The 14,077-nt window shown below is 38.4% G+C and overlaps 1 protein-coding gene across 1 annotated transcript in view; it reads right to left on the bottom strand.

Moving 5' to 3' along the window:
- Positions 1-14,077, bottom strand: part of PARL (presenilin associated rhomboid like) — a 48,914-nt gene that overhangs the window by 21,598 nt on the left and 13,239 nt on the right. The window contains exon 4 of the mRNA XM_046658585.1: positions 13,536-13,584. Within this exon, the coding sequence (XP_046514541.1) occupies positions 13,536-13,584 (49 nt within the window). The remainder of the gene's footprint in view (positions 1-13,535; positions 13,585-14,077) is intronic.

Here is a 14,077-nt window from a genome sequence, read left to right as displayed (position 1 = left end):
TAAAGGGCTCTTTATCTGGGAAACAGCATAAGCTGGTCCCCATAAGCAGGTGAGCAGGAGAGGACGTGTGGTAATCCCAGGCCTATGGAGGCAGCACTGCACACTGTCTAAAGGTAAGGGTGAAAGAGTCCAGCAGAACTGATTCTGTCCTACTTACACTATACCCTGGACAAGAAGCCTAACCTCTCAGCCTCAGTTTCCTCTCCTGTAAAATGGGAGTAATAAAATCTACCTTGAAGAGTTGAGTGATGATTAAATGAAAAAGCACGATTAAATGTAGCAGTCACACAGTGACCAAAAAATGAAAAATATGGTAGAAAGAGAACAGCCTTTTCAGGTCTGAATCCTGGGTATGCCACTTAGTGGCTTTGTGGCATATGGCATTTCATCCCCTTCACTTCAGTTTTCTCATTTGTAAAATGAGGATGATACTTCCTACACCTCATAAAGGTTGTAACGAGGATTAAATAAGATAGTACAAGCACCTTGTATACAGAGGCTCAAAGAATAATGGTTCCCTCCTCCTCCTTCTCCCTTGAGAAGCAGAACTGCTTAAGGTCTCTGCTTGTATCTCCACTTAGGAGGAGTGTTACTTGCCTCCTCCTGACTCAGTAACTTCTTAGACAAGCTCAGCTTGGCACTATTGATTCGAGAAGGTTGCTGCTGCCTCAGTGCCTACCTTTACCAAAAGTGATGCACTAGATTATATCAGCAAGAATAATGAAGTTAACGACTTCCAAAAATTCTCTCCTTCAGAAAAGCAACAAAAAAATTGGCAAAATTTCTCAGAATCAACTTTTTCAGAACTCTAAAAACCTACCAAAGGCTTGCAGCAGCCCAGCATTTATTTTTTAAAAATGGCTGAATCTCAGTAAGAACAGCAAGCTTTGAGGCATTTTAACTTGCCCTAGTCCCGCACCCCCACTCTCCAGCTATAAGCTACCCATGAAAACCACCTCATTCCCAGTGCACCCTGGCAATCACCAGACGTAGCATAATGGAGCTGGAACTCTTTCAAAGCCTCAATACCAAAAAATTATCATCATCTGAGCTATCTGATAACAGTTCCCTGGAAGACCCCACTTGCAAGGCTGCCTGTTATTTGACTGACTGAGAGATCAAATGCAAAACTCCTTTTCCCGGTGGCATTTGTCAAAAAACGATTACAGGCAAGAGTTTTAAGTTCGAGACTGCCTGAGGTGGTAGATATTATTTGGGGCAAAGAGACTAAACAAAAAATCTTAAGAGAAAAACCTGGGGAATGAGATGTCCAGAGGAGCTTACAAAAGCCTCTAATATATTCCTGGGATCTAGAAGACCACAAGCATAACAAGACAAAACTTTAAGCCAAGATATGTTACTAGAGACAAAGAAGGACATTATATAATGATAAAAGGGTCACGAAGATATAACAACTTCTTGATATACATCAAGAATATATAACAACTACAAACATATACACTCCTAACAATAAAATCTCAAAATATATGAAGTAAAAATTGACAGAACTGAAGAGAGAAATAAACAGTTCAACAATAATAGTTGGAGACTTCAATACCTCATTTGCAATAACAGATAGAATAACTAGATGATCAGCAAGGAAACAGAAGACTTGAACACTATAAAAGAACTAGGCCTGACAGACATCTATAGAACACTCCACTCAACAAGAGAATACACATTCTTCTCAAGTGCACATGGAACATTATCCAGGCAAGACCATATGTTCACACAAAACAAAGCAAATCTCAATAAATTTTAAAATAGTGAAATGATACAAAGCATGTTCTCTGATCACACTGGAATGAAATTACAAATCAATAACACATTTGGAAAATTCACAAATATGTGGAAATTAACACATTCCTAAATAACCAATGGGTCAAAGAAGAAATCACAAGGGTAATTAGGAAGTACTTTGAAATGAATGAAAACAAAAATATAACATACCTGCTATGGACTACATTGTGTACCCCAAGATTCATATGCTGAGGCCCTAACCCCTAATGTGGCAGTATCTGGGGATGGGGCCTTTGGGAGGTAATGAGATTTAGATGAGGTCATGAGGGTGGGGCCGTCATGATAGGATTAGTGTCCTTACAAGAGAAATACCAGAGAGCTTGCTCTTGCTCTCTTCTCCCTGCCATTTGAAGACAATGCAAGAAGGTGGCAGTCTACAAGCCAAGAAGACAGCTCTCAACAGACCCCAACCATGCTAGCTCTTTGATCTGGGACTTGTAGCCTCCAGAATTGTGAGAAAATAAATTTCTGTTGTTTACGTCACCCAGTCTATGGTATTTAGTTACGGCAGCCCAAGCTAAGAATACTAAAACATAGGATACAGCAAAATAAGTGCTATAAATGCCTACATTAAAAAAGAAGAAAGATCTCAAATTAATAACCTAAACTTCCACTTTAAGAAACTAGAAAAAGGGCAAAGTAAACCCAAAGCAAGCAGAAGGAAGAAAATAATAAAGAGTTTGGATAAATGAAGCAGAGAATAGAAAAACAGAGAAAAATCAATGAAACCAAAAGTTGGTTCTTTGAAATGATCAACAAAATGGATAAACCTTTCACTAGACTGACAAAAAAAAAGGCTCAAATTACTAAAAACAGGATGCAAGTGGAATGTTACTACTGACTTTACAAAAATAAAAAGGATTATAAGACTATGAACAATTGTATACCAACAAATGAGAATAACTTAGATGAAACAAATTCCTAGAAAGACAAACTACTGAAAGTGACTTAAGACGAAACAGAAAATCTGAAAAGGCCTATAAGAAGTAAACAGACTGAATTAATAATCAAAGAACTTCCCACAAAGAAAATTTCAGGGACAGATGGCTTTATTGATATATTACTTTCCTAGGGCTGCTGTAATAAATTGCCACAAACTGGGTGGCTTAAAACAACAGGAATGTATTCTCTTACAGTTCTGGAGGCTGGAAGTCTGAAATCAAGCTGTTGGCTGGGCCAAGTTTCCCTCCGAAGACTCTAGGGAAGACTCCTTCCTTCCCTCTGCCTAGCTTCTGGTGGCTCTTGGCAATTCTTGGCATTGCTTGGCTGGTAGCTGCATCACTCCAATCTCTGCCTCCATTCTTCACAAGGCCTTCTTTGCTGCACGTCTCTTTTTGTCCTCTTCTCTTGTTATAAGGACATAAATCATTGGATTTAGGGCCCACCTTAATCTAATATGATCTCACTATAACTAGTTACATCTGCAAAGACTCTATTGCAAATAAGATAACACACTGAGTTTCTGGGCAGACATAAATTTTGGGAGACACTATTCAACTTACTACAATTGGTAAATTCTAGCAAACATAAAGGAGAATTAACATCAATCCTTTTCAAACTCTTTCAAAACACAAAAGAGGAAGGAACATGTCCAACTGATTCTATGCAGTCAGTATTATCTTGATATCAAAACCAGGCAAAGATAGCACAAGAAAACTACAGTTCTGCATCACACTTAATGCCAGCAATACATTCTGAGAAATGCATTATTAGGTGATTTTGTCATTGTGTGAACATCAGAGTGCACTTACACAAACCTAGATGGTACAGCCTACTACACATCTAGGCTATATGGTACTAATCTTATGGGACCACCAACGTACATGCAGTCTGTTGTTGACTGAAACATCATTACGCGGCACATGACTGTACCAATGTCCCTTACGAACACAGATGGAGAAATCCTTAAGAAAATCCTAGCAAGGGCTGGCCCGGTGGAGTAGCGGTTAAGTGCGCACGTTTCGCTTCAGCGGCCCAGGGTTCACCAGTTTGGATCCCGGGTGCAGACATGGCAGTGCTTGGCAAGCCATGTTGTGGTAGGTGTCCTACATATAAAGTAGAGGAAGATGGGCACAGATGTTAGCTCAGGTCCAGCCTTCCTCAGCAAAAAGAGGAGGACTGGCAGCAGATGTTAGCTCAGGGCTAATCTTCCTCAAAAAAAAGAGAAAGAAAATCCTAGCAAACCAAATCCAGCAGCATATAAAAAGGATTATAAATCATGACCAAGTGAAATTTATCCCAGGAATGTAAGATTGGTTCAACATATGACAATCAATATAATACTCCATATTAACAAAATTGGACGACTCACAATTTCCAGTTGGAAAATTTACAATACAAAGCTACAGTAATCAAGACAATATGGCATAAGGATAGACACACAGATAAATGGAATAGAACTAGGAGTCCAGAAGTACATCCATACATCTACGGTCAATTGGTTTTTTACTGTGGTCCCAAGAAAATTCGATGGGGAAAAAATAATTTTTCAACAAATGCTGGGACAAGCTCATATCCACAAGCAAAAGAATGAATTTGGACCCCTACCTCAAACTGAATATGATTATTAAGTCAAAATGAATCAAAGGCCTAAATGTAAGAGCTAAAACTATGAAACTCTTAGAAGAAAACGTAGTTCTAAATTTTTGTTACCTTGAATTAGGCCTCAGTTTCCTTGAGATGAAACTTAAAGCACAAGGAATAAAATAAAAATATAGATAAAATGGACTTGATCAAAATTAAAATCGTTTGTGCTTCAAAGAACATTATCAATAAAGTGATGACAAACCAAAGAATAGGAAAATATATTTGAAATCATATATCTATTAAGGGTCTAGACTCCAAAATACATAAAGAACTCTTACAACTCAACTAAAAGACAACTTAAAGGATTTAAATAGACATTTCTCCAAAGAAGAATAAATGGACAATCACACAGGAAAGGATGCTCAGCATTACTAGACATTAGGGAAATGCAAATCAAAACCATGAGATGCCATTTGATACACATTAGGGTGGCTACTATCAAAAAAAAAAAAGGGAAAATAAATATTGGCAAGGATGTGGAGAAACTGGAACTTTTATACATTGCTGCTGGGAATGTAGAATCGTGCGGCTTCTGTGGAAAACAGTTTGGCAATTCCTCAAAAATTTAAACACACGATTATTACAAGATCAACCAATTCCACTTCTAAATATATGCTCCAAAGAATTGAAAGCAGAGACTCTAAACAGAGACTTGTAAAGAATGTTCATAGCAACATTCTTCACAATAGCCAAAAGGTGGAATCCACCCAAATGCCCATCAACAGATGAATGGAGAAACAAAATGTGGTGTGTACATACAACGCAATGTTATTCAGCCTTAAAAAAGAATGCAATTCTGATAAATGCTACAGTGTGCACGAAGCTTAAACAGTATACTAAGCAAAAGAAGCCAGGCACAGAAAGACATTTTATAATTCCACTTACGTGAGTGAGGTACAGGCAAATTCACAGAGACAGAAATTAAAATGGTGAGGGGCTGGCTGGTGGTATAGTGGCTAAGTTCGTGAGCTCTGCTTCAGCAGGCCCAGGTTCGCAAGTTCAGATTCCAGGTGCAGACCTACACACCACTCATCAAGCCATGCTGTGGTGGTGTCCCACATACAAAACAGAGGAAGATTGCCAAACATGTTAGCTCAGCGACAATCTTCCTCAAGCAAAAAACAAAAAATACTTGTCATAAAATACTTAAAAGAAAAATTAAAATGGTGGTTACCAGGGACGAAGGGGAAGGGGAAACGGGAAGTTATTATTTAATGGGTACAGAGTTTCTGATTGGGATGACAACAAAGTTCTGGAAATGGGATAGCAGTGATGGTGGCACAACAACGTGAATGTACTTAATGCCAATGAATTGTACACTTAATGGCTAAAATGGTAAATTTTATGTTATATATTATTTCACCATAACAAAAAAACACACAAAAAAATTGTAGTTGCTGGTATATAGGAAAAAGAGACAGGAAGTAACAAATGGAATCTTCACATACTGCTTTAGGGAATGTAAAATGGTGCAGCCACTTTAAAAAACAATTTGGCAGTTCTTCAAAAAGACAACTGGATATCCACATGCAAAAGAATGAACTTGGACTCTTATGTTACACCATACACAAAAATTAACTAAAAATGGATTAAAGAAAACATAAAACCCAAAACTATAAAACTCCTATAAGAAAATATAGGGGAGGGGCCGGCCCAGTGGCACAGGCAAATTCAGAGACAGTGAATGGTCCACTTGGACAGTGAATAATTCCACTTACGTGAGGTACAGGCAAATTCACAGAGACAAATTAAAATGGTGAGGGGCTGGCTGGTGGCATAGTGGTTAAGTTTGTGAGCTCTGCTTCAGCAGGCCCGGGGTTTGCCGGTTCAGATCCCAGGTGCGGACATGGCACCGCTTGGCAAGCCATGCTGTGGTAGGCGTCCCACATATAAAGTAGGCGAAGCTGGGCACGGATGTTAGCTCAGGGGCAGTCTTCCTCAGCAAAAAGAGGAGGATTGGCAGGAGTTAGCTCAGAACTAATCTTCCTCAAAAAAATAAAAGGAAAATATAGGGGAAAAGCCTCCTAACATTGGTCTTGGCAATGATTTCTTGGATACGACACCAAAAGCACAGGCAACAAAAGCAAAAACAGACAAACTGGACATCAAACCTAAAAACTTTTACACAAAGGACACAATTAACAGGTGAAAAGGCCACCTACAGAATGGGACAAGAATATTTGCAAATCACGTATCTGATAAAGGGTTAATATCTAAAACGTAAAGAACTCCTACAACTCAAAAACGAAAAAAGCCAAATAACCTGATCAAAATGGAAAAAGGACTTGAATATTTATCCAAAGATGACATTCAAATGGGTAACAAGCATATGAAAAGATGCACAACATCACTAACCATCAGAGAAACGCAAATCAAAACCACAATGTGTCACCTCATACTCATTACGATGACTACCATCAAAAAAAACAAAAACAAAAAAGCAGAAAATAAGTGTTGGAGAGGATGCGGAGAAATTAGAATCCTTGTGCACTGCTGATGGAATTGTAAAATGGTGCAACTGCTATGGAAAGCAGTAGGGAGCATCCTCAAAAAATTAAAAATAGAACTACCATATAATCCAGCAATCCTACTTCTGGGTATATATGCAGAAAAATTGAAAGCAGCATCTCCAAGATATATTTGCACACCTATGTTCACAGCAGCACTATTCACTATAGCCAAGAGGTGGAAGCAACTCAAATGTCTATCAATGAATGAATGGATAAACAAAATGTGGTATATACAACACTGAAATAAACTATTCAGTCTTAAAAAGGAAGGAAATCCTGTCACATGCTACAACATGGATGAACCTTGAGGACATTATGCTAAGTGAAATAAGCCAGTCAGAAAAGACAAGCACTCTAAGATTCCACTTTTATGAGGTATCTAAAATAGTCAAATTTATAGAAACAGAAAGTGGCAAAGGGAAATTGTTGTGTAATGGGTATGGAGTTTCGGTTTTACAAGATGAAAAGTGTTCCGGAGAAGTTTCATAACAATGTGAATATACTTAACATTACTAAACTGTACAATTAAAAATAGCTAAAATGGTACATTATGTGTTTTTTACCACAATTTTAAAAAAAGTTAAATATAGAGTACCATATGACCCAACAATTCCACTCCTAGGTTTATTAGCAAGAGAAATGAAAACAAATGCCCACACAAAAACATATACATGAAAGTCCATAGCAGCATTATCATAACAGCCAAAAGGTAGGTATAACTCAAATGCCCACCAATGGATGAATGGATAAACAAAATGCGATATAACCAAATAACAGAATATTATTTGGCCATAAAAAGAAATGAAGTACTGACACATGCCACAACATGGGTGAACCCTGAAACCAGCACACTAAGTGAAAGAAGGAGACACAAAAGGCCACATATTATGTGACTCCAATTATACGAAATGTCCAGAAAAGGCAAACCCATAAAGAAACAAAACAGATTAGTGGTGGTTGTCTAGGGCTAAGAGGAGAAGGGGGAGAGGAGAGTGACTGCTAGTGGGTATGAGGTTTCTTTTTGGGATAATGAAAATATTCTGGAAGTAGATGATGATGATAATTGCACAACCTTATGAATATAATAAAAACCATTGAATTGTATACTTTCCAACGGTGAATTTTACGATACGTGAATTATATCTCAATTAAAAAGAAAGATACAGTGATTTCAGAAGCACTGCTTGGTTCAGTGACCTCAGTCACATTTTCCTCCTTAGCCCAAGCAGGGCTCTTTTTGTGAAAAAGGACTCCATCCCCCTTGGAGTCCAGCAGGTAAGTAGAGGCTCCCTTCTGTTTCTGAGGTGGGCCAGTTCACCCCTCCACAGCTCCTCTATCTGAAGGAAGCCAGACCTGGCCAGTCCAGGCACTGGCAAGCACACACATCCACAGCAGCTAAAGAACTGAGCTCAAGTGGTTCCTGCCTCAGGTTCCCTGGGAACCAGGACTACAGGTCGGCCTCACACAGTGGCTACAATTTCTCTTCCTGGGCAGTATCAACAAAACTAGTTAAGGACTGGCCACACAGCTTCCTGGAATCAAGAGGAAATCCAGAGAGACTATTCATCTTCCATCCTCCTACTTGGATACAGACAGTTCAAAACTAATATGGGTAGATGGAAAGAATGGGGCAAATTCACAATGAGAGAGACAAAGGCCTTTACAATAATCACTAACCACCCTCCCTGGGATGAGAATATCTAACCTCCCCGTGAGCAACCTTTAGAAATCAATGTGATTTAAACTCTATACATTGTTGGAGGATGTTTAAATTGGCATACAACTTCTTTTAAGCAACTTAACAACACATAAAATTTTAAATGTACATACTCTTTGACCTAGCAACTCTATTTCCAGTAACTTATCCTAAAAATATAGTCGCACGAGGGTGCAAAGACCTATATATAAAGGATATTCACTGCTTACAACTAGGATATACAACTATGTACTGGGTCTTTGGAGATGAAAAAAAAAAGAGCAAGATTGGCAACAGACGTTAGCTCAGGGCCAATCTTTCTCACCAAAAAGCATAGCTTTAAAGGATATTCACTGCAGTATTATTTGTAGAATACTAAAAACAACTTAAATATCCATTAACAGAAGACTTGTTACATAGTATTCATTTACATGGACTACTACAATGCCATTAAAAAGAATGAACCTGGGTTTCTGGTAATTTCCATGTCTTGATCTGGGTGCTAGTTACATGTGCTCTGTTTGTGAAAATTAGTTGTACATCTGACATGTGCACATTCTTCTATATACATTATACTTCAATAAAATATAAAAAAAAGAAAGCAACAGACCTACTTGTGTTGTTATGGAATGTCCTTTAAAATAGTAAGTGGAAAAAAAATCAAGGTACAGAAGAGTATGTATTACATGCTACCATTTGTGTTTAAACCATTGACAGACGGCTATAAACACTTATATGTAGATGCTTTGGAAGAATACACAAATAGCTAAAAAGGCAACGGTTAGTACGGGGAGAGGAAATTGCAGAACTAGAGAGATTTATTTTCCATTTATATATTCTTTAACCCTATTTTAATCTGTTAACCATGAACATTTATTCATTTTACAATGACAAAGACTAACCTAAGTAGACAAAAAGGGCTCCCTTTCTTCCCTGAGTGCCTGTCTGCTACCTTGAGACACTTTGCTGTAATTTGGGCTGTGAATCAGCATCCAGATACCCGGGATGGGGGGAAGCAGTGTGGTTTACCAGAAAGGTAATTAGTGATGGTTTGCTATAGTACAAAGTGAAAGGACATAATCAAAAGCACATTATTTGAACTAAGAAGTAAATTTGTTTCCAATCTCCACTCTTTCTAGCTGTGTGATCTCAGACAAGTTATTTAACCTCTCTGAGCCCCAGTTACCCCTATCTGAACAATGAAAATACCAGTAACAAGGCTCTTATAATTAAGATTAATAATAAGGATTAATAGTAGTATGTATATATGTATATGTAAAGTACCTAGCACAGTACTTGAAACCTCGTTGGCACCCAATAATTAGTTTTGTTTTTCTTTCTCCAGAAATAACTTGTCTGAAGACTGGAAAGCCAAGAGTTACAAGAAAAACAGTGATAGATTAAAAGGTCAAGATTAGCTAGAAGACCAAGTGAAACACTGCCTTACTAGCAACTTCAGGAATAGGAAAGGAGACCTTAGTCTGGGAGGTATAGCTCAAAACTGTTGAAAGGTATAAGGGGAGAGAAAATTGAAACTAAAAAATAAACCAATCCTGGTAGAAACAGAATAGCAAAGAAAAAAGAATGGACTTGAGAAGTTGGGGCAGAAGGGTCAAGGGGCTGGGGAACAGTGGTGCCTAAACTTGGAACTGACAACAGATATGGACTAGTAGAGGAATTGGGGCACAGTCTGAGATTTCTCTTCCCATCCTCCACCTCTCCGTCCCCTCCTGGCTCGGATAATTTGGCAGGTTCTTCCCTCTAGGCTTTACCTGAATCCCAATACAGTAGTCAGCATTCTGCTGAGGGAACAGGAAAACCTGGCAACTGCCTCATAGGCATCCCTGAAAGCCAGAAAGGGGGAAATACTCTCCTTGAGGGCTGCCTGGGACCTCCAAATCTGTGGATCAAGGCCAACAGACAGAACAGGAGACTAGATGAAATGTAAAAGCACGAGGGACATGGCTAACTTTGAAGAACGCTACCTGACACTCACCCCTCATCCCACAAATACCAACTGAAAAAACTTTTTTTCAGAGCAATGTAAAGTTTGGGGAGATATTTCTGTGTAACAATTAAGACCCCAAAAAATCCCCAAAGCAACCAACCAAACAAAAAGGATTAAGATGAGTTCTCTAGCACATCTTGAAAAAGTGATTCCCAGGGACAGGTTGAGATAGAAGAGCCAAAACCAGGGACTCCAAACCTGACACGGGCTCTAAGGGAGGGAGGTTTTCACCTCACCACTGGACTCCACCTGAACAATGAAACAAATTACAGTATTCCCTATGATTTGAACTGTTCTTTTCCAAACCTAGGAACCAAAGATACATGGATAAAGTTGATATATCCCTTGCTATCTCAAGCTCAAGAACCAAACGCATTTGGATAAAACATTCTGCTGTCGGAACTTGCTATATCCAAAACTCTTGCCATCCAAATTATGAGCCCTTCAGACAGCAAGGAATGCTTCCCTGAAATGTCTGGTGTGACAGTGAGAAATCCTTAGCCGACTAGAACTTTCATGCCACCACCATCTAGGTGTGAATACTACAAAGCAAAGAAGCACACTGGTCTCACAGAGCTTTGAAACTCTAGGTCAGTGCCTCCTAAGGACTTGCCAAGTTCTTTCAAAACACAAAAACAAATAACAATCAGGGGCTGGCCCCGTGGCTGAGTGGTTAAGTTTGAGCGCTCCGCTGCAGGTGGCCCAGTGTTTCATTGGTTCGAATCCTGGGCGCAGACACGGCACTGCTCATCAAACCACGCTGAGGCAGCGTCCCACATGCCACAACTAGAAGGACCCACAATGAAGAATATACAACTATGTACCGGGGGGCTTTGGGGACAAAAAGGGAAAAATAAAATCTTTAAAAAAAAAAAAATAACACAGAACACCTACAATCCAAGGAGAGAGAGGCACAGACTGAATGTGTCACCTGTAAATCTATCCTCGATTAAAACCAGAAGCTGGGCCAACCTCACTTAGGATCAGCCTAAGGGAAGCAATCAGGAAAGCTAAGCAAGGTAAGCTGGACGAACTTGCCCCTCTGAAAAGAAAAAAGACATAACGAAAGCACAAGTTTATTAACCATGAGAATCTTCCCATATAGTTAATTGATTATTAAGCATCACTAACAAATGTTGTAAAGCTAGAATCACTGCTACCAGAATAATTATTTCCTAAAAGAGAAGCCTGAGGTGACACCGAACAAATCATTTTCTCAGCCTTTAAAAGTCACTTAGATAACCTGACAAGAAGGACTTAAGATCTCTAGCACGACCATTCGCACTTCTGTGGTTTGAAGCACCTTACACTCAAATTGCTAGTTAGATCACAATGTCTGTCCCTCTCTACTGCTATGTCCTTCATGTCAAATGACTGATTTGACTTAAAAAAAAAAAAAAAAGGTGGCTAGCGGAAAGAACTCTGATTTTAATTATCTCCAAATACCAACTGCTTTGAATAAACTATGGATTGGCATGAGAAAGGTTTTAAATTCAGACCCCAGATTTCTTCAAATGTCAAACAGCATAAAATCTTCACCATCTTCAAAGGACATTAGGTATCAACTAATCGTGAGATACTTTGAAAATATCAGAAGAAATCAAAGCTTTGCTAACACCTAAGGTAATGCTGTTAATTTTGGTTACTTTCAGAAAAAAAGCAGACAAACCAAAAACATCCCATTAACCCCAATGGAAACAGATGCACTATTATAGAGCTATCTCAGAAGTTATCATATATATTAAGACCTCACTGCCTAATCAATTCTACAGTATGGCAACATATTTTGAAAAATTTCAATCCTTTGATTCAAGATTCCATTCAACATTTACTGACTCAACAGATTTTACCTGGGTACCTCTACTGTGCGCAAGATATGTGCTAGGTGCTATAACAAAATGAAAAATGTCATCATTGTCCTCAAAGATGCTACGTGTATAATTATATAAGGCAGGTAGTATAATACATGATTAAACAGTACAGTGAGTTCAGAAAAAAGAAAGCACTTCCTGCAGAAAGCAATGTCTGCACCATAAGCTTGAAGACTGGATCAGGTTTCAACAAGGAGACAGAAAAATTAATAGTCTGAATGAAAAAAGATAAGCACCTTTTCCCCACTTGGGTAGATGCAGAAAATAAAAGTACCATTAAATCTAACCATATTTGAGAAAAAGAAATATTTTGCTATTTCTCTAGGAAGATTTTTTTTCCTATCTGCACTCCTGTTCAAAAAACTTACAAATCTATTTCCCCAAATTTCTCAAATAACTAAGTCCGCAAAATATTGTACTGTTTCCTTGAAGACCCAGATTTGTCTTTCCATAAAAATTTACGAAAAACAAAAATAAAATTATCATGGTGATATGCATGCTATGCTTATATTTAACGAGGGTTTTATAAACAGCATGGTGTAGAAAAGAGAAAATCGGCTTCAGAATGAGACAGACCTGGGTTTTGAAACTTAGCTCTACTACTTACTAGCAGTGTGGCCTTCGAAAAGTTCCTTTTCTGAAAGCCAGTTTCCTTACCTGTAGAAAGGGAGATAACTACCCTGTAAGCAACCCTGTGAGGTAGAGAGAGAACGCGTACAAAGCATGCCGCATAAACAAGGTCCTTATTCAATGTCTCCTTTAGTTACTTTAATAGAGGAAATCATCATTACTCATAACATATTTCACAGGCTAGGATTCCACAGAGATAGATCATTTGATCAGTATCATATTAGATCAAAATTAGAAAATAACTAACCCAGCGCATTATGTATACCTTTATGCCACACTATGTTTTATACCATTACATTAGCCTGAAGGTACAGGGACTCTGTCTTCTGAACCACTGATCATCATGGTACAAAAGCCATTGACTATGACATACTGTACCTTTTGGTTTGATTTTTCTTCCCTTGAATGGCTAAAACGTGTAAGCTAACACAAACCTGTCACAGTCCGCTGGCCATCACTTAGGTTATTCCACCATTTGTTAATCTAAAACAGAAGGAAAATTGCATATCACCATATGGTAAATACTTTCAGGCTAGGAAAACGAAAAGCCAGAAAGAAAACGCTTTCTGCGTAAAAGAGGGATTCTTCATCTGTAAAAATTACTAGTGAACAACAGACATAATAAATATGTGGAATAGTAGAAAGCACCAGTTCTTTATAGCCAGATAACCTACATTCTCTACACAGAGGCACCGATTAGCTCTGTGACCTCAGACAAATTACTTCTGAACTTCAGTTTCCTGATGTGTACAACAGAGATAGTAAGAGATCCCTAGCAGTATTGTGAGGAATATACGTAAAGCTCCTAGCACACTATTAGATACAGAATGGCATCAAGTAAGTGATTATTCACCAAGGTCCAATCTAGTTTTAAAATTCTAACTGAGAACATTTTCTACTAAAATTGGTTGGCTTGCTTGTTTGTTTTGGTATAATAATAGTATTGAGGTTTACAAAAAGAAACAGACAGAGTGAG

The sequence above is a fragment of the Equus quagga genome, chromosome 4, assembly GCF_021613505.1.
Source record: "Equus quagga isolate Etosha38 chromosome 4, UCLA_HA_Equagga_1.0, whole genome shotgun sequence".
Lineage (NCBI taxonomy): Eukaryota > Metazoa > Chordata > Mammalia > Perissodactyla > Equidae > Equus > Equus quagga.
Note: the sequence above shows the minus strand (reverse complement) of the source record. Positions and strands in the feature narration are given on the sequence as shown.